We start from the raw sequence: 22111 nt of genomic DNA, 5'->3' as shown, positions 1-22111 counted from the left end.
TGAACAGAAAGTATGTTTACTCTAACAGAGCCATATGAACATTTACCCTCCACCCGCACCCACCCAATCCCTTGATTTGGATGAGTGAGGGTTAAACTGTGAGTGCATGAAGCATCATAAAGAACAGTGAAAGTGAAGCTGTCTAACCCCAACCCTCCTTGTGGTGTCTGAAATAAATCAATGTGTAAACCCTCTGACCCTTTGAACTGCCAGACAGAAGGCTGAAGATAAGAGTTTATGAGCTCACAGTTGTTGCTGCAGTCCTTGGCCAGCCATTTTCCTTTGGGACAGTTGGTGGTCCTGATGATGCTGATGACGTCTCCGTCGTTAACGGGCAGATCGTTCTTACGTCCTTTGGTTGTGACAGTCACAGTGGCCTCGTACATGGCATCTTCCTGTCCTGTGATCTGAAGATACAGGGGTAGAGTATGACATCACTGCAGGAGGAGCATGGCAGACATTAAAGATGGCCACTCCTGGTGCTGTGGGTGGATTTTAAATGGCTCTAACAGAGAAACTTGGCACTACGTGGTTTGATTTTTGTCACTGTCATTGCAGACCCACTGATTGCTGCGGCAGCTGCAGAAAGTGATCTGTTGACAGTAAAGTTCATACAGACCAAAGGAGCAGCATCAGGTTCTTTATGTTGTGTCTGAACAGAATAATAGTGTGGGAAACAAAATTCATCAGCCTGAAAACAACAGGAGAGGACTGGTTCACTAACACGGCTTCTTTACTCATCGCAGGGGGAAAAGTGCACTTTTTTTACGCAGTTCACACCCTTGTTTCTAGCACACCAAAAACACACCGTCACCCTCTAGTGGCATTTACATGAAACAACCTGGAGACCCAAAACAACACTTGAATAACTACACTTCTGCTCTTTATGCTTTTCATTTTATACACCACACTTTTCACCTCAACACCTGTGACCAAAGTTATGTTGATGCTTTCCAATACTGTGTGCCGTGTATGATGTTAAAGAGCTGTATTGATAAGAGCTGCCTACTACAAACCAGCAGAGAGATTAAGGGCGCAGTAACATTGGACATCCAGACTGTGCTGTGCTCGAGCACATGCATGAAGTAAGCTGTTCTGAGATTAAGACATGCAGGATAAGAAACGCTCTGTGAAGCAGAGCAGAACCACAGCCCTCCGAGTCATAAAACCATGGACCCTGCTGACAGTGGTGTTCCTCTGTTGTGGTGATAATCAGCTGATTGTCACAGGAGAAAGTAAGGTCCTGTCTGTAGGTTGTGTGTCAGAGCGATCAGAAACAACAGGGCTGTGTTTACATAGATTCCTCAGCCTGTTGCTCAGCTCGACTCCAGCAGGAGGAATGAATCCAGACAGGTTTGTATGCCAGGACATAGACCCCACCCTCCCTCCATCCTCTGTCAGAATAACATCACTCACTTTAAACTTCTTTTTCAATTCGTTCTCCTTCTTCTCCCTTTCTTTCTGCTCTTTCTTTTCCCGCTCCTGCTTCTCCTTCTGCTCCTTTCTCTCCTTCTCCTGACGCTGCTTCTCCTTCTTCTTCAGCTCCTTCACATCCAGGCCCTCTGCAGGTGCTTTCTTATCGTTCCTGCACAGAGACACAGAGAGATGGACATGTTTGTACTCTTTCCTTTGTGTTTCACCAGCAGAGGATATGGTGATTGTGATGATGATGATGATGATGATGATGATGATGATGATGATGATGATGATGATGATGATGATGATGATGGGGGATAAAGAGTAAAGTGGGTCAGAAGTCCTTACTTGCTGAACTTGCCAGTCTGGTTCTTCTCTTCGCTCTGTAAACAGAAAAAAAGAGACACAGCTGAGTTCCACTACATCATGAGAATCTCTGACAGATAAGGAACACTTTAGGAGGAGAACAGATAAGCTTTAATCTTAAGAACACTCAAAACGAGCTTACTCCTTCCTGTGCTGCCTCAGCGTAAGGATCTGTAGGGAAAAACAAAAGTTCATTTTAAAGAATGCTTCAAACATCATGGCCTGATTATCTTTTTCAAAGGAGAATAAATCATGATATTTCCTTACTGGTTTTCATTGGTTTGTGTCTGTAGATTAAAGCTCAGCCCTCAGAGGGTCAGAGATTAAGGGCCCATTTACAAAACGTTTCATTCAAAAACGCTTAAAGTGAGAAAAGTGAGAAAGTGAGAAAAATCTGCGTTTACATGGGAGCGCTGAGGGACTGAAAATGCTGTAGTCAGCATGCCAGGCGTTTAGGTGGCGCTATAACTCTCATGTTCAAAGCAGCTTCTGGTAGATCTCTACTGAAGTAGAATTGGGCCATCATCTGGTGTATTGGTGAATGCTAAGAGCAGAAGTGGAGCAACAGATACTCATTTTGTTGAAAGAGACTGAGTAGGTTCAGCAGCATAAGCACAATATGGTAGACCACTACAAGCCTACCAACGCTACTGTTGTACTGCTGTATGCACTTCCGCGAAGCAGAGCATGACATCAGCATTTCCACTGAAAATGCTGGCTCACTGTTTACATGGCATCGATATCGGCAGCGTTTCAGAAAAACTCCACTCTGGACACAGTTTTTAAAAGTTTGGGTTTTGGTTCACGTAAAATGCTGTTTCCGTGTAAACCCGAGGCTGAAACGCAACAATACCTTTGTGGTTCACCCTAAACCATTGTTTTGTAAATGGCCCCAAGGGCCTAAGCCAGTTGTATTCCTTAACCCAGGGGTCAACAACTACATTTGTTCAGGGAACAAATTTTTATGGCAGACACAGATAATAGATAAATCAATATGTTATGCTAAGTTATATATGATAATGTGATGTATGAATGTTCATTCCAAATGGATATCACTGTTAAGTATTCGTCAGTGTTAACAGACTCGTATTACCTGGGCTGCAGTTTGACACTGGGTTTCATATTTGTGTGTCTGGGAAATTGTCCATCAGATGCAGTGTTGTAGGTTTGGGAGAACGTGGACAGGAGAAAGGCCTCCTGATTAAATGTAAAGCTCAGTAACTGTCTCTCTCTGAGGGCCGAGAGCTGACAGCTGGTGCAGCTCTGATGAAGAATGGACTGATGAGGACTAGGTATGCAGATTATCGAGTAATTCATTAATTGATGATTGTTAATCCATGATTGATTAATTGATAAGCGGCAATTTTTCTGAGAAGCTGAATTTCCCTCTGAATCAATAGGTTCCTCTCTACGAAAATGCTATCTTTCCTGTGAGAGAAAATGCAAATCATATTCCTTTAAAAAAAATCATCTTAACAGCAGGGGACTACACATTCACAAATGGAATAATGCAATGACAAGGCTTCTTTAAGGCTACTTGAAACATGAAAATAAGTAAGTGCACTGTCTTTTAGAAGCAAAACAAACTTGCAAACTTAGGAGAGCGAGTGTTGCACCTTAACTTGTCTGTGTGGGTAAATGTGCGCATGTGTTTGTGCGTCTGTGAACGCGATGGGGCGGAACTTCGCCATGCGCAAAACAGTGCAAGGAGAAATGTGAACGTGACGATGTACAGCCTTGGGGAGGGGGAGTGACATTGTCGACAGCTAGGGGAAGGAGAGTGAGTATTGCAACTTCACAGAAAAGGCGCTAGCAGATGTTTCCTGTGGCGGTTTTACTATACAGAAAAGCTTGACTGTGTGTGAAAATGCAAGCACGTGTTTGTGTGTCTGTCAACGCGTTGGGGATGAACTCCGCCGTGCGCGAAACAGCCCAAGGAGAGATGTAAAAATCACGTTGTGTAAATTAGATGGATATGGCTATTTAGTCTGTAAAACTGAAAGAAAAAAAAACAAGGAATAGACCTAATTTATGACAAAGGCAACTCTGAATCACCTCTGCTGTGATCTGGTGCTATATGGAAATCATAATTAAGTCGACTTTCAGGGGGGCGGGTGCCTCCGTTGGGAGGGCGGGCCGTCCCCCCTATACAATGGTAGGGGAAACACTGGTTAGGAGTTAGCAGCCTGTTCACACTTAGGCCAGCTGCTGAAAACACTCGCTCAGCAGGGACAGACGTCCCAGGTATAGCCAGGTATTTCTGTGCAAGGTTTGCCACTCTTGGAAACCGTCCACCATGCTGCAGGACTTGAGTCAAGGAGTGGTGGTGGATCTTTAAGAAAGTTGTCCACTTCTTTTCGTTTGTCTTGTTGTTGTTGTTGTTAAAGGTCTGCTTCTCTTGTGTTCCCGTGTGTGTGTCACAGACGCCTGGCACAAAGCGCTCCCTCTCGTGGAATTATGTGTTAAAAACACGATTAACTGTAATTAATTCATTTTCACTCGAGTGATTTATTATCCACAATTAATTAGTAATCGCTGAATTGTTTGCATCCCTGATGAGGACTGTGACAGACTGGGGGGGGTTGTTGATGTTGGATAGTGGTGATGTGTCTGACTGTGAGGTGAGTTATTGTGTGCACTAAGATTCACAGAGCTCAAGTCAATGCAGCACAGCTCAGCCGCCAGTCTCTGTGTGTAGGGTTGTGTGGGGCTGCTCACTGATTGGATGGGAGTAAGCTGTGTTCATTCGAGCTGGAGGATCAAGAAGTGTGTTCCTGTTTGTGTATTCTTTCTATACATTAGGTCTTAACATGGTAGTCCAGGAGCTATGGAGAGATAAGTGTTTGCTGTTTGTTACCGTCCACAGTACCCTGTGTACAGGTCCCAATAAACTGGAACCATCAAGTCCAGCTGCAAAATGTTACAGTGTGATTTTAGAGCCAGTTTTAAGAAACGCCCTGCCCACACCTCTGAGACCACGTGTCATTGTCCAGAGTTATTCTGCATAAAGAAATGGATCAGCAGCAGACCTCTTCACACTGTGAGGAGACCTGCAGCCTGGTGGCTGAGTGCTCTGTCTGTGTATGGTTCAGCATTCATGTATTTTTGTCATGTCAGCAGAGTCCTTACTTTTAGGGGGTCCCTTCCGTTTCTTTCCATCTGTCTTTCCTTTCTTCTTGGTAGCAGACGTGCCAATGTCCTCGTAGACGTTTTCTGTGCTCTCATAGATGCCGTTTCCAATCAGGAGTGGGACCCTGGATGATTCAGAGGGAGGACGAGGAGTTAGATCTATAGCTGAAAGAGCTCTTCAATCCAATGAGAGGAGTGTGTATGGTGTGACTCACCCTGCAGGCGGTGGAGACTCCTGAGGGACTGGTATTGTGGTTACTGGCAGTGGGTTATCTCCATATGTTGGTGCAGCATGTACCTCAGCTCCTGGAGAAGGTATCCTGGTACTGTAAAGCTCCAGAGGGTTCTGTCCATCTGGAAAGTCTGGACCTGTGTGGTCCTCGTTTCCCCACTCTGACACCTGGAGCTCAGGAGAGTGAGCGTCTGATGTCACATCGTCAAACTCTGGGACGTCTGTGGTGTCGGTCTCTGAGAACTCCACAGGAGCAGGGACATCTGCAGCAGCAGGAGGGGGTTAGCATTACTGAGAGCAGCATTAGTGTGTGAGGTCAGAAAGATGTGACGGTGGGAACGCAGGACTACCTTCCACAGGTGGAGGAGGGATGAACCGACTCAGGTCCACAGATGCAGGTCTGTCTGGTTTCTCTGGAGCTAGACCCAGAGACTCAGGGTCAGGGAGGATCTTTCTTGGGGGTGGAGGAGGAACAACCAGCAGCTCAGGGATTGGGTCTGACCCCTCCTCAGTGATACCCTCCAACACTGGAGAGGCTGCTCCTGCTGAGGGTCAGACCAGGTCAGTGTGTGTGAGTGTGTCATGGTTATCAGAGTGTCAAAGAGGGGTTTTATGAGCCACATTCACCTTGCAGGTCCAGAAAAAGGTCTTATTTCACACAAAAGTAACACCTGGGGTTAGAAAATCTGCACACATCAGTTCAGCAGAAGCTTTTTCCCATCAGCTGCTCCTCACTGAAACACCCTGGTAGCTCTGGGTTGTGTGTATGTCTGTTTATGTGAGGTGTGAGGATTTCACATTTGAAACAATATGGTACCGATGTCCAGTACCTGGTAATCAGTCTTGGTACTCAATGGTACAAATTTTCGGTACGTTTTGTGTTTATAGTTGCAGAAAAATATCAATTTGTCTAGTAATAATTGCTGTTTTTCAATTTAACATATTTATTCTTCAATATATAACCTTGCAAGGCTGTGTTCGTGTTCAGCATGGAAAATTGCCTACTCTTCCACTCCATCCCAGTCACAAGGATGCTTTTAGGTACCTAAACATGGTACCTTGTGATTTTACATGAGTTGATACCCGGTACTTCTGACAGAATTCAGTCAGTATCTATCAAAGTACCTAATTTGGTACCCATCTCTAGTGAGGATCATTTGTAATTTTGTATTTCATGTATGTTTGCCCTGTTCAGACTCTGGATACAAATTCCGCTTGCAAATAGACCATTAACCCTCTATGGTACGCATAGTTATGCCCGTTAGAAAAGAAATGTTTTGAGTTTTTTGTCTTATAAATAAACATAACATAATCTAAAGAAATTTTTTAAAATATATATTTTTCATAGAATTTTTGGGCGGGTTGTTGCCTTGAGGCAACACTGTACCATAATGGTCAGTAATGAAAAAAGAGAGTTATTTATTTATATGTCAACACATTCTTTTCAAAAACACATGGACAATACCTGATGGCCTCAACAGTTTACAATGTAAGCCATAAAAGTGTAAAACAAAATTAAAAATATCTCTTCTTATAAGACTTCATGTCTGAATGTTTGTCTGAATGTTGCCTGAAGGCAACCCTGTACAATTGAGGAAACACCCCATTAGGATGAATGGGTCAATGAGTCCGAACATATTTTATCCAACTTTTCAAAAACACTTTAAGAAACAACTTCACTTCTGTGGCTTTCAGCAGACATACTTTACTTTGTGTGAAAAATGTGTAGAGGATATGAGCCTGTGCTCTGTAAAGAAGGCTTACAAAGTTCACTCTAGTCGACCAGTGCCTACAGTGTGAGTCTAAACTTTACTAAAACTGACATCAAATTTATCTTGGCAAAAACTGGAGAGGTTAATACATAAATAAATAGTAATGGTAAATGGACTTGAGCTTATATAGCGCTTTTCTAGTCATGGACCACTCATAGCTGCTTTACACCACAGGTCACACTTACCCATCCACACCCATTCACTCCCACATTCACTCACTGATGGATTCAATTTTTACTATGTTAGCTATCCATCAGTATGACCATCCATACAGTCATGCCCTTTTCATACCCCTTCACACACCACTGACGCAGCAGTGGGAGTTAAGTGTCTTGCCCAAGGACACATCGCCATGTGTCGCCCAGAGCTGGGCTTGAACCTGCAACCTTCCGATCACCAACCAAGCGCATTCTCCAACTGCGCCACTGACGCCCCAAATATACCAAAATGTTTTTATGATGAATCTGTAATGGAACAGAATTGCGTCTGGGCAACATTTTTACATGTTTCCATTAATTAATAAAAAAAGAAAGGCCATTAAACTATGAGAGATTAAGCTTTACTTGTTAGTTATTAGGAACATATTGTTTTCTAGACTGAGGGAGGCGCTAAAATATATTGGACAGTTTTGAGCAGAGAATTGTAGAGGTGTCCTAGTCCAACATTGATATCGGATATCAGTCCAATATCAGCAAAAAAATCGGAATGCATCTAAAATCTCCGATATAAGCACTCTGATATGAGCAGTTTATGTTACCCATTGGTGAAAAATAAATGGGTCAGTTTTTTTCCTCATACCTACTGTTGCTGACTACTGTTCTTTGTTTGAACAATATCACTTATCAAGCCTTTTCTAACATGACAGACATACTACAAAATAAGTAATAAAAGTATATATGTTTAATGCTGATATCGAATTGGATTAATATCAGTATCGGTCAATGCTGCAGTATCTGTATCGTATCAGAAGTGAAAATGTAATATCGGGGCATCCCTAGAGAATTGGCTTAGTTGGTCTTTGCAAGAAAGTCTACAGAATCCCTTTTTTGTTGACTTGCAGGAAAGTCTACAAAAAAGGGATTCTGTATGACCTCCAGAGGGTCACGTGACATATTCAAATCCTGCTTTTGGTTTCTTATAATCTTTTCTCCATTCTAAAGGATTTCATGACAAGTGGGATGTATCATGTGATGTGTAAAAGGCAGAAAATGGGTTCGCTGCCAAGAGGCAACAAGGTACCATTGGGGGATAAAGGTCTGCCTATCAATCTTCTTGAAATAAGAATAATATCTCAATAAACTAGCCAGGTGATTTTTCTGGCCCAGCTGTCTGATTTTTTTTTTAGCTGTCCATGATCTTTTTGAGACCAGACTTTTTACTGGACTTTATGGGTAAATGTGGCTCATACTAAGTCTATTTTGACCATCCATACCAAAAATAAGACAAACTCTTGCTTTGATTGCAGTTTGGCAGTTGACATCCAGTCACACTGCTGCAGGCTAGACCAACCAACTTAGGTCAGTCTGCACCTTTCTGGACCCTCTTCAGGAACAATACAGATGTGGTTGAACATTGGCCTGAGAGTTCAAGTCACCTGCAGTTGGGTCTGTGACCTGTGGCTCTGGAGCCTTGTTTGAGCCTGATTTGTAACTATGACCTGAAATGTATTTTCAAAGAAAATGTATGAAAACCCCAAATGTAATAACTGAGCCCAAAATCTAACAAGATGGTATGTTTTGGGCTCAGCATCATTACATCTTGTGTTTTCATGCATTTTTTTAAAACAATTATTAAATTTTGGGTCATTGATAAATTCTTCAATCGGTATATCACGCTCTGACAAGCCTCATGCTGCTCTTTGACCCATAGTTTTTAAACTATATCATAAAAAAAAAAAAAAACGTTATTTTTCTTACAGAGGGTATTGATGGTTAACAACACTGACACTAAATAAAACCATGGTTGAACGTTTTGTTAAAATCAGTATGCATCCCATCTGTCAATAAAGCCTGCCACCACTCTGCTTCACCTCCTACAACATCAACAGCCCACTAACTTTCCATGCACCTGTGGCTAACCTCAAGTTTTACAGCCCTGGTAAGATTACTACATCTACAAAAAGACTAATCTGGAAGAAAATACAGATTTTAATTCTGTGTGGATGGATCCATTTAACTGACAACATGACCATTAGACATGTGGCAAGACATTAGCAAACAACAAAAAATGCGCTGGGCAACATTAACAATATACATTATTGGTCTGTATGATGAAGACTCACATCTTTAGGGAGAGCAGCTGTAAAGACACACACACACACACACACACACACACACACACACACACACACACACACACACACACACACACACACACACACACACACACACACACACACACACACACACACACACACACACACAGATCGACCTGCTGCTGTCATCCCTGACATTCCTGCATGGCTCTGCCCTGCTGTTCAGTTGTTTCCGGCATGAAGAAGGAATGTCAGGGGAGTGTGTGTGTGTGTGTGTGTGTGTGTGTGTGTGTGTGTGTGTGTGTGTGTGTGTGTGTGTGTGTGTGTGTGTGTATGTGTGTGTGTCTTTAAGGCTGCTCTCCCTAACCAACACCTTAGGGCACCCTGAAGCATTCATCGTACTGCACATACCAGGTTTTCTTCTTTAAACCGACGTATTTAGGTAACCAGGTGCTCAGGTGCACAGCACGTACCTGACGTCCTGATGATGTGCTGAGGTGTGTCTCATGTTTGGGTAAACAGAGCAGAAAGCAGACTCACCGTGGTCTAGGCCGTTGAGCAGTGCTGGCCTCCCTGCCTCATAGTCGATGGGTGGTAGCTCTGGAAACGAGGGGGTGGGACTCTGAGGAGAGGGGTACTCCTCAGGAGGGGGGGTGACGGAGGTGGATGGGGTTGACAGGGAGCTGGAGGTAAAACAATCAGAGTCAGTTCATCCATCACACCCTGATAAGAAGCTGTTTCTAAAGGCTGTCAGGACCTTACCTGGGGGTCTTCCTGCGAGCTTTCTCCAGAGCATTGAAGATCCTCTGGTCGCACGGGGGAGTCCGTTTCCCTGGACTCAGCTCCTCCGCCCTCTCCAGGGCCGACAGGGCGGTGATCGGGCGCTCAACTTTGGGAGACGGAGTCTTTGATGGAGGCCCTTTGACTTGGTCGGGGGGTTTCTCCACTGCAGCCCTGATCATGGCCTCGATGTCAGGCTCAACTGCAGCCAGAGGCTCAGGGGGGGCTGGGGAGGGTGTGGAGGCAGATGCAGGACCAGCCTGGCTGGGTGGGGGTGTGGGGACAGCACTTGGTGGGCTGAAGTCGCTCTGGCTGGCTGGTCTGGGGAGATTCAGGGCCAGAGTTTCTCCCTGCAGACAGGTTTCATTCTGAGGAGCTTCAGGGCTGGGGGAGGGGGGCTGAGTAAAGTCTGGGGTTTCTTGCATGATGGGGGGTGAGGTCACCTCTACAGCAGCACTGGACTCAGGTAAAGGGGGGATGTTTGGAAGGAGAGCCTTCAGGGGGCTGAGTTCAGGTTCAGGTGCGTCTCCAAAGTCTGAAGGGACCGGGATGAGAGGAGCTGGGCTGAGAGGAGCCGGGGTCAGAGGAACCAGTCCAGCAACGTCTGGGCTGGGGGAGTCCAGGATGGGGTCTGAGATGACCTCCACTGAATCCCTCTTTGTGGACTTCTTGAAGCCCAGGAAGCCCTTCTTCTTGGGGATAGTATTTTTGGGTGGGGGGGATGCTGGCACCAGATCTGCAGTGGTGTCCTTGGGAGCGAACAAAGAGGACACCTTCTTCTCTTTGCTCTCTTTCTTGGGTTTCTGGTCTGAGGGGTCCTCGTCCAGCTTCTCTTTGCTCCCCTTGGAGCTCTTGTCTTTCCCCTTCTTCAGCTTACCCTCCTTGGACTGGTTCTGGATCAGAGGCTTCTTGCTCTCTTTCTTGTCGTTCTTGAAAACCACTCTGGGAGCGACCTGGGATTTCCCCTCCAGTGTCTGGTTGATGGAGGTAAGCAGAGAGGGCCGGGCCCCTGCAGGCAGGTAGTGAGTGGGGCTGGTGGGAGGGGGGACCACCTTTGGTTTTTCTGGGAGAGCGGGTTTGATCTTGGGCTGCTTCAGGAGCAGCTCTTCCTCCTGGAACTTGGCCCTCAGGGCCTTAAAGTCCATGGAGTTCTCCTGAGGAAGAATCAGAGCGTACAGCGCCAGGATCAGGTAAACAGATCAGAGATAGCTTCAACTGATGGTGTCATAGCGTTATAAGAGGGTGGTGCTCAACCAAGATAGAGAGTAGATTCAGGATTATTTGTTACAACAGCTCCCTGCTGTAGATTAGAGTGTTAGTTAAACTCTGACACACAGAGATTGAAGACACACAGGAAGTAAAAACTCTGAAATTCACCAAACTCTCTCTGGGAGGCTCTTTGTCATCAGGTCACGCAATCTGGAGCTAAGGTCAGCAGTGGCTGCTTCCATAGCTTAAACATTTTGAGGAATAATCTGAGAGTGTGTGAGTGAAGGCTGCTGACATTCATACAGAGTAACTTCTTGTTGAACTGTTAGAAATCAGAGCAAACACACCCGAAGGAAGGCTGACAGACATTTAAGGAGTACATACCTGATCCATGGTGCTCATTAATCCCCTGAATCAATCAAAGCGTCCAGATGGAGAGTAGAGTCTGTCCTCTTCAGCCTCTCATCCTTTCCAAACATAAAATACACCTTAAAGAAGAGGCAGCAGAGTGTTTCCCGTCCTGTTCCGTCTGTCTCTCTGTGTGTGGGTGTGTATGTCTCCGTCCACTGGCTCAGAAGCTGGTTTCACTGCAGGTGTGAGGCAGAGTCCTCGCCTCTCTGAAAACGGTCCATCCCGTCTGACGGGTCTGTGTCACTCTGACTCTCAGCAGTTCTGGGATCTCTGATCCTGCAGGAATGTGGCCTGGCTAGCTGACATGACTCAACTGTGACATGAAACCTGGAAGCTGCTCTTGTTTTTTCTGAAAACTCCTCAGTTTAGTGCTGGCCACGCCACAAACACACACACACACACACACACACACACACACACACACACACACACACACACACACACACACACACACACACACACACACACACACACACACACAGAGAGAGCTCTGTCCTGTGGCCTGTTCAGTCTTGATGATGATGATGATGATGATGATGATGATGATGATGATGATGAGTGAAGTAGAGGGAGTCTATGGTTACACGCTGCATGGATCACTGCTGGAGCCAGAGGGCGGTCTGCATTCCTGCTCTGTTACACAGAAACAAAAGTATTTTAGCAGGTATGTGTGATATGACATAAATCTACCTGCAGCTGCACACACAGCTCTCAGAAATGTCTCTGTGACACCCTGAGCGTGCTCTGAAAGGCGTGTCCCAGTTTCAGATTCAGACAGTTTCTCCTGGTCTTCACAGGCCCTTGTTCCTGAACCCGAGCCTGGACACCCTCCTGCTCTGAAGACTAAAGATCAGCTGATTATGCAAGTCCAGCTGGAGACCCCCACAGAGACAAAGAGGTAGATTTTAAAGACCAGCACAGTGGAGATGAATGACCCTTTCATTCAGTGGATTTTCAGATACTGTGAGTCATTAAGAAGGATCCAAGCTTTCCTGAAGCACACAGATTCACCCCACAAAATCTGACAGGAGCAGCAGGTTGATTCCTCTGTGCCTCTGAGCACTCTGCACACACTTTGAACACTCAGATGATTTCATGTCCAACCAGCTGATCAAACTTAAAATGAGCTGCACTGAGTCTGATATCTTATCCTCAGATACAACAATCACAAGCATTGTTTCCGCTTGTGTTTTTACTGCAGTCTGATCCTCCTGTATCTTGTATATCCAAGACCGGTGATTCCCAACCTGTGGGCTGCAGCCCCTTGGTGGGACACAAATATCTTAAAAGTCATTTAAAAAGGACAGTAAAAATGTCCAACTATGTCTTTGCAGTGTTGAATTCAGTCTATTGTGTTCGATCTTCAATAAAAAGAGTGCTCTGAGAACGCGTCATATGGGGCTGCAAACATTTTTGTGACTAAAAAGTGTTTCTTGAGTTGGAAAGGGTATCACTGTCCAAGTCATTACAGTAACAGCATGAAACTGAGCTGACATTGTCTACACTGGGTCACTCAGTAATACATGAAAGAACACATGAATGAACACATAAATGAACACATGAACGAACACATAAATGAACACATGAATGAACACATGAATGAACACATGAATGAACACATGAATGAACGCATAAATGAACACATGGATGAACACATGAATGAACGCATGAATGAACACATGAATGAACACATGAATGAACACATGAATGAACGCATGAATGAACACATGAATGAACACATGAATGAACACATGAATGAACGCATAAATGAACACATGGATGAACACATGAATGAACGCATGAATGAACGCATGAATGAACACATGAATGAACGCATAAATGAACACATGAATGAACACATGAATGAACACATGGATGAACGAATGAATGAACGCATAAAAGAACGCATGAAAGCCTGATGAGAAAGACTTGGAAATAAATTCAGATTAGAATGAGAAGCGCATGGCCAATAATTAATAATTTTACTTCAGGCTGATTGGGCACCTCAGGGTTGCACTCAGCTGATAGAGAGTGCACAGTCACTTCATAGTGTTGGCAGTTACCCAGGTTTGTGGCCATGCTGGAGATACTCAAATGTGAACTTTGGATGGAAAGAGATAGAAGTGCAAAGAAAAATATAATTTGAAGATGTCTTATCTTCCAGTAGATCTGATTGGTCTGACTGATGCGACAAGTTCCCAGGTCGAAGACAGGCGGGGATTGGCTGTCATCTGCCTCTGACACCTTTAAATGAAACTGCGACTCTTTTAACGTTACCCAACTGATAAACTGCTCTATATGTCTAGATCATAGATACCCACAGAGATCCTCTCTCTTTGACTTGTATTAACAAATGCACCTGTGATGGCTACTGCCACACAAGGTCACCTGACTGCTGGGGGAGGGCACTTCCTGGTTTAAGAAGAAGGCCCGGCCTTCTTCTTTAATTTCCGGCGGTTTCATTGGTCATTGGTCATTCTCAACAAAGGAATTAGAAATGCTTTGCTTGGTTTTCTTTTTAAATTGAAATAATGATAAACAGTCTTTTTGCTCTGGGTCCAACTTGTTCCAAATATTAAGCCCAGCAACAGAAATACAGTGCTGTTTTATGTTTGTTCTTACAATCTGTTTTTTTAAATATTTCACCTCCTCGGAAATTAAAAACGATATCTCTCTTTTGAAACAATCCCTGGATATGAACAGGTAACTTATTGTTCTTCATGTTATACATAAACTGGGCTGTTTTAAAGACATCCAAGTCCCTAAATTTTAAAGCTTTCAGTTTGATAAAAAGTTTGTTTGTGTGTTCCCTGTAGGTCACTTTATTAGGGCCCGAGCCCCCGAGAATCGGGGGGCGAAGCCCTATTGTAACTGTTAGGATTATTAGGGCCCGAGCCCCCGAGAATCGGGGGGCGAAGCCCTATTGTATCTGTTAGGATTCTTCTTCTTCTTCTTCTTCTTCTTCTTCTTCTTCTTCTTCTTCTTCTTTGTTTCTGCCAATACAATGCCATTTTGCGTGCCTTTGGCTTGAAAAAAAGGCGAAATGACCTTGCCACAAAATTCAAACTCGGCGAAAAATTTATGATTCCACTGTCTGTGCAAAAATCCATCCCCCCTTGCGCCCCCTAGGGGCTTAAAACTGCAGCCCCTTGCTCTGCTTTCAGCTACAGCCCTGAAATTTGGTGGGTATAACAAGCATGCCCACATGAACAAAAAAGTCTCTTATGACTATCGTGAATTCTCAACACGAACTTCGCTATTAGCACGTAAACATGGGATTTTGACGATTTGTAGCCTACGCATTTGAACGAACTAGTCCTAGGGCTTTTGTCACAGCAACTCCAAACTTGGCATGTGTATACTACACACATTGAACATTAATAATCATAGCTAAATTTACAGAATTTTTTTCCGTTTGGCTAGGACAGCGGCTCAAAGTTCGGCATTTTTCAACTTTGTCCAATCTGCACCAAAATCAAGACACATGTTCAGTGTTAAGCCCTGGACACAGCCATGTCTCTATTCCTCCCAGAAATTACAACGCCTCCTGATGGCAATGGCCTGAAATTGCCAAAATTACGTTTATAGGCTATGTATTTCAATGAACTACTCCCAGGTTTGGACTAAGATGAACTCCAAACTTGCCTTGTGGAAACTACACACATTGAAGATGAACACTTACAATACAATTCTTATCATCTTGTATGGCTCGGCCACAAATGGCCGCCAAAGTTCACCATTTTGCTACTTCATGAAAATCTTAATAGCTCTCTTGTACAATGTTGGATCAGGCCCAAAATGCACACACATGTTAACTCTCCCATCTCCAACACATCCATATACTTCTTTTCATCTAACACTACAGCGCCCCTTACTGTTAACAGGAAGTAATGTCTTTTACTCTCTGATTTATAGCCTCTTCATTTTTTGCCATTTTCTTTTTCATTTAACTTGCAAATCTCTGTCACGCCTTCATAAAGCATTACAAATCAGCTCATGTCCTCAAGGTCAAGGGTGTGTCTATGGCACTAGCTTCACCTCGCTAATGTCAAAACACAGCAGGAAGTAGTACTAACTCAGTCATTTAAGGTCTAATTTCTTCCAAACTTCACACACACCATGAAAGTCCATCCCCCAACTCTTCCATAACCTCAAATCTCTGCTACTGCAATAGCGCCACCCACTGGAAATGCTTGATCATATTATTACATTCATTTTAACGTTTGCTCCAAATTTTACACACATGAAGTCACTCCCACTCCTGACTGCTGTTGACATGAATTACAGTGATAATGCTGCTCCCCCTATGGTACACTAATCATATCAACTATGCTTTCAATGTACTATGTATGCTTGCTTGCGGGGGAACAACCTCATCCATACACAGAGCTCTTGCTTGAGGCACATTTTGCTGCACTTAGGCTGCTTGGGAATTACCCCAATACGGACCATTTTCCGCGGGGCGAGGGCCCGTCATTGCTGCATGCAGCTATATTTAGGGCCCGAGCCCCGGGAACCGGGGGCGAAAGCCCTATTGAAATCCTTGCGATTATTATTAATCTTTATTATTTCTTTCCGCCAAAACAACCCCAAATTGCGTGCCTTTCACTTGGAAAAAACGTGAACGCGCGTGTACTCAAAATTTGCATGCCCCCAAAAATTTATGAATCTGCAACTTGCACAAAAATGAACGCTCCATAGCGCCCCCTAGTGGCTTAAAACTGCAGCCCCTCGGGCTACTTTGAGCTACAGTGGTGAAATTTGGTGTGTATAACAAGCATGCCCAGCCCAACAAAAAAGTCTCTTACGACTTTTGTGAATTCCGAACACGAACTTCACTATTTGCACCTAAACATGGAAATTTTGCGATTTTGGGCTACGTATTTGAACGAACTTGTCCTAGGGTTTTTGACTTATCAACTTCAAACTTGGCATGTGTATACAATCCACAGTGAAGATTAAAAGTTATTATTAGATTTATAGAATATTTTTGGGCGTGGCTACAACACGGGCTCAAAGTTCGGAATTTTTCAACTTTGTCCGATATGCACGAAAACGGACACACATGTTCAGTGTTGCGCCCCGGACACAGCCATGTTGTTATTTTCACCAAAAAGTACAGCGCCCCCTACTGGCAAAGGCCTGAAAATGCCAAAAATTGCATTCATAGGGTATGTATTTGAACTAACTAGTCCTAGGCTTTTTCTCAGATCAACTCCAAACTTGCCCTGTGTGAACAACACATATTAAAGACAAAAAGTTATTAAAATATTTATAGAATATTTTTGGGCATGGCCGCAAATGACCGTCAAAGTTGGCCATTTTGCCACTTTTTTCAAATCTTGATAGCTCTCCTGTACAATGTTGGATCAAGACCAAAATTCACACACATGTTCAATGTCACATGCCGATTCTGTTTCTATCATTATTTGCATTAACATTAATGCTTCATAGCGCCACCCAGGGGCTCAAAATTTTTGCCTCCCCGGCTACTTTGACCTACAGGTCTGAAATTTGGTAAGCATAACAAGCATGCCAAGACCTACAAAAAATTGTATAATGACCATAGTCCATTCCGAACAGGAAGTTCGCAATTTTCCCGTAAACATCGGATTTTCACAATTTTTAGCCTCAGACGAAATGCAACAATTCCTTGGTTTTTCATCAGATCCACTCCAAACTTGGCTTGTGTAATCTACACACACTGACAATGATACATTCCAAACGGATTTTTGCTACGTCAATGGGCGTGGCCACAAATGACCGTCAAAGTTGACCCTTTTGGCTGCATCATTAAAATCTTCATTTGTCTCTTGTGCAGTGTTGGATCAGGGCCAAAATGCACACAGAGGTTCAGTTTCACAGCCTCAGTGCATTTCTATCACTGGTTGCACTTATATTAATGCTCCACAGCGCCACCCGGGGGCTCATATCTGCAGCCTGTCCAGCTACTTTGAGCTACTGGCATCATAAGTTTTGGGCTTAACTCTCATGCCCACAACTATGGCTTTTGGCTGAGCCACATTTCGCTGCTCATGCGGCAGCTGGGACATGCTCCACTTAACAAGCCTTGAACGAGCACATGCGGCAGCTAGCACACACTCCGACTGGCGCACACAGGGCGAGGGCCCGTTCATCGCTGCTTGCAGCTTTAATTAGGGCCCGAGCCCCCGGAACCGGGGCGAGGCCCTCTTGTAACCGTTAGGATTATTATTATTCTTATTATTATTATTATTATTAGGGCCTGAGCCCTGGGAACCAGGGGCGAAAGCCCTATTGAAACCCTTGCGATTATTATTCTTCTTTATTATTTCTTTCCGCCGAAACAACCCCAAATTGCGTGCCTTTCACTTGGAAAAAACGTGAACGCACGTGTACCCAAAATTCGCATGCCCGTGAAAATTTATGAATCTGCAACTTGCACAAAAATGAACGCTCCATAGCGCCCCCTAGTGGCCTAAAACTGCAGCCCCTCGGCCGACAGTGACCTACAGCCCGGAAATTTTGCACACAGAACAAGCATGCCCAGCATTACAAAAAAGTCTCTTACGACTTGCGTGTATTCCGAAAACGAACTTCGCTATTTGCACCTAAACATCGAAATTTAGCGATTTTGGGCTACCTATTTGAACGAACTTCTCCTAGGGTTTTTGACTTATCAACTCCAAACTTGGCATGTGTATACAATCCACAATGAAGATTAAAAGTTATTAAAAGATTGTTTCTATCTTATTGGGCGTGGCTACAACACAGGCTCAAAGTTCGGCATTTTTGCAACTTTTTCCGAAATGCACGAAAACGAACACACATGTTCAAGGTTGCGCCCCGGACACAGCCATGTAATTCTTTTCACCAAAAAGTACAGCGCCCCCTAGTGGCAATGGCCTGAAATTGGCAAAAAATGCGTTCATAGGGTATGTATTTGAACGAACTAGTCCTAGGTTTTTTCTCAGATCAACTCCAAACTTGATCTGTGTGAACAACACATATGAAAGACAAAAAGTTATTAAAAGATTGTTATAATTTTTTTGGGCGGGGCCACAAATGACCGCCAAAGTTGACCATTTTGCAACTTTTTGAAAATCTTAATAGCTCTCCTGTACAATGTTGGATCAAGACCAAAATTCACACACAAGTTCACTGTCACAGTCTGATTCCATTTCTATCATTACTTGCACTAATAGTAATGCTCCATAGCGCCACCCAGGGGCTCAAAATTTTTGCCTCCCCGGCTACTTTAAGCTACAGGTCTGAAATTTGGTACGGATAACATGCATGCCAAGACCTACAAAAAATTGTATTATGACCATAGTGAATTCCAAACAGGAAGTCCGCTATTTGGCCATAAACATCGGATTTTGACGATTTTTAGCCTCAGACGAAATGGAACAATTCCTTGGTTTTTCATTAGATCCACTCCAAACTTGGCCTGTGTATACTATACTCACTGACATTGATATGTTTCAAACAGATTTTTGCTACGTGAATGGGTGTGGCCACAAATGAGGCTCAAAGTTGACCATTTTAACCATTTCATTAAAACCTTAATGGTTCTCTAGTACAGTGTTGGATCAGGGCCAAAATGCACACAGAGGTTCAGTGTCAAAGCCTCAGTGCATTTTTATCACTGGTTGCACTTATATTAATGCTCCATAGCGCCACCCAGGGGCTCATATCTGCAGCCTGTCCAGCTACTTTAAGCTATGGGCATCATAAGTTTTGGGCTCGACTCTCATGCCTACACCTATGGCTTTTGGCTGAGCCACAATTCGTTGCTCATGCGGCAGCTTGGACATGCGGCAGCTGGGACATGCTCCTATTGGCAGGGATTGGGCAAGCACATGTGGCGGCTGCGACACGCTCCGACTGGCGCACACAGGGCGAAGGCCCGTTCAACGCTGCTCGCAGCTTTAATTCTTATTCTTCTTTGTTTCCGCCAAAACAATGCCATTTTGCGTGGCTTTGCCTTGGAAAAAAGGTGAAATGACCTAGCCACAAAATTCTAACTCGGCGAAAAATTTATGATTCCAGTGTCTGCACAAAAATTCATCCCCCCTCGCGCCCCCTAGGGGCTTAAAACTGCAGCCCCTTGGTCTGCTTTAAGCTACAGCCCTGAAATTTGGTGGGTATAACAAGCATGCCTAGATGAACAAAAAAGTCTCTTATGACTATCGTGAATTCTCAACACGAACTTCGCTATTAGCACGTAAACATGGAATTTTCACGATTTGGAGCCTACACATTTCAACGAACTACTCCTAGGGCTTTTGTCACACCAACTCCAAACTTGGCATGTGTATACTACACACATTGAAGATCAAAAGTTATAATACAATTTACAGAATATTTTTCCGTTTGGCTATGACACGGGCTCAAAGTTCGGAATTTTTCAACTTTGTCCGATCTGCACCAAAATTAACACACATGCTCAGTGTTAAGCCCCAGACACAGCCATGTCATTATTCCCCCCACAAAGCACAACGCCTCCTGATGGCAATGGCTTGAAATTGCCAAAATTACGTTTATAGGCTATGTATTTCAATGAACTACTCCCAGGTTTGGACTTAGATTAACTCCAAACTTGCCTTGTGGAAACTACACACATTGAAGATGAACACTTACAATACAATTGTTATCATCTTGTATGGCGTGGCCACAAATGGCCGCCAAAGTTCACCATTTTGCTTCTTCATGAAAAACTTAATAGTTCTCTTGTACAATGTTGGATCAGGCCCAAAATGCACACACATGTTAACTCTCCCATCCCCAACACATCCATATACTTCTTTTCATCTAACAGTACAGCGCCCCTTACTGTTAACAGGAAGTAATGTCTTTTACTCTCTGATTTATAGCCTCTTCATTTTTTGCCATTTTCTTTTTCATTTAACTTGCAAATCTCTGTCACGCCTTCATAAAGCATTACAAATCAGCTCATGTCCTCAAGGTCAAGGATGTGTCTATGGCACTAGCTTCACCTCGCTAATGTCAAAACACAGCAGGAAGTAGTACTAACTCAGTCATTTAAGGTCTAATTTCTTCCAAACTTCACACACACCATGAAAGTCCATCCCCCAACTCTTCCATAACCTCAAATCTCTGCTACTGCAATAGCGCCACCCACTGGAAATGCTTGATCATATTATTACATTCATTTTAACGTTTGCTCCAAATTTTACACACATGAAGTCACTCCCACTCCTGACTGCTGTTGACATGAATTACAGTGATAATGCTGCTCCCCCTATGGTACACTAATCATATCAACTATGCTTTCAATGTACTATGTATGCTTGCTTGCGGGGGAACAACCTCATCCATACACAGAGCTCTTGCTTGAGGCACATTTTGCTGCACTTAGGCTGCTTGGGAATTACCCCAATACGGACCATTTTCCGCGGGGCGAGGGCCCGTCATTGCTGCATGCAGCTATATTTTACAATTCTAATTGCTCTTTTTTTGGATCACACAAACCGGATCAAGATTAGTTTTATATGTATTCCCCCACACCTCTACGCCATAGGTCATATAAGAGAGAACTAGGGAACAATACAAAATATATAAGTTTTTTTTCATTCAGGGACTCTTTGACTTTAGAAATTATTCCTAGTGATTTGCATTACTATAGTTTATGTGAGGTTTCCAACTAAGTTTATTTTGTATAATTATTCCAAGAAATTTTATTTCTTTCACTTGTTCTATCTCAGTGTCATTTATTATAATTATTTTTGTCCACATCAGTCGTGCGATGTCCAAAAATTTGAAATTTTTTTTCATGTAGATTTAGAGTTAATTTATTTGAATCAAACCATACTTAGTTCTTTTCCAACTGTTTCACTGTCAGCATTTGTTAATCCGTGCCATTAATGTGAACATACTGAGATTGGTTTTTCAAGTAACTCCCTATCCAAGACAAGGCCACACCTCTAATTCCATATCTATACAGTTTTGCAAGTAATAATTCATGGTTAACAGTATCAAAAGCTTTAGTTAGATCTAAAAACACTTCAACAGTGTATTGTTTATTATCAATTGCATAAGATATTTTTTCAACTAAATCTACTATTGCTAAAGTAGTGGTCCTAATGGGTCGAAAGCCACATCGTTCTTCACAGAGTAAATTATGTTTCTCTATATAATTATATAGTCTTTTATGGAATAACTTCTCCAGTATCTTAGAAAACTGTGACAATATAGAAATAGGCCTATAATTTGTGAATTCCTGTGTATCACCAGCCTTGTGGATAGGGTGCACTCTGCTAGGACTATTCCTGCCTTCCATCGGGCAAACTAGGTGTTACATGCTCATCACACACGGCCCTGTACTGTGTAGGAACTGTAACACTGCTACCATAATCTGCTGGTGGTTGTCATGGAGGCCAAAGAGAGATTCAATAGAAAATAAAACTAATCCCAAATGTTTTGAGCAAATATTTCCTGTCAGCGCTGTAGTTACTACTTTCAAGCAGAACATGTTTCAGGGGGGTCTCACACACACAGCTTCATGCTGTGTCCCAACAACACACAAATCACCATTTAATC

General features: G+C 43.5%; 1 protein-coding gene across 1 annotated transcript in view; it reads right to left on the bottom strand.

Annotated features, from left to right (window-relative positions):
- Nucleotides 1-11604, bottom strand: part of LOC141788681 (uncharacterized) — an 18116-nt gene extending 6512 nt beyond the window's left edge. The window contains exons 1-10 of the mRNA XM_074667662.1: nt 11543-11604; nt 9932-11103; nt 9702-9852; nt 5494-5662; nt 5127-5406; nt 4912-5036; nt 1925-1953; nt 1765-1799; nt 1417-1585; nt 248-407 (exon numbers count right to left, since the gene is read on the bottom strand). Coding sequence (XP_074523763.1) covers nt 248-407; nt 1417-1585; nt 1765-1799; nt 1925-1953; nt 4912-5036; nt 5127-5406; nt 5494-5662; nt 9702-9852; nt 9932-11103; nt 11543-11560 — 2308 coding nt within the window. The 5' untranslated portion in view covers nt 11561-11604. The remainder of the gene's footprint in view (nt 1-247; nt 408-1416; nt 1586-1764; nt 1800-1924; nt 1954-4911; nt 5037-5126; nt 5407-5493; nt 5663-9701; nt 9853-9931; nt 11104-11542) is intronic.
- Between the last annotated feature and the right edge of the window lie 10507 nt (nt 11605-22111).

Source organism: Halichoeres trimaculatus, unplaced genomic scaffold, assembly GCF_033239565.1.
Source record: "Halichoeres trimaculatus isolate MK-OKI-2021-1 unplaced genomic scaffold, fHalTri1.1 fHalTri1_scaffold_4, whole genome shotgun sequence".
In the NCBI taxonomy this organism is placed as follows: domain Eukaryota; kingdom Metazoa; phylum Chordata; class Actinopteri; order Labriformes; family Labridae; genus Halichoeres; species Halichoeres trimaculatus.
Note: the sequence above shows the minus strand (reverse complement) of the source record. Positions and strands in the feature narration are given on the sequence as shown.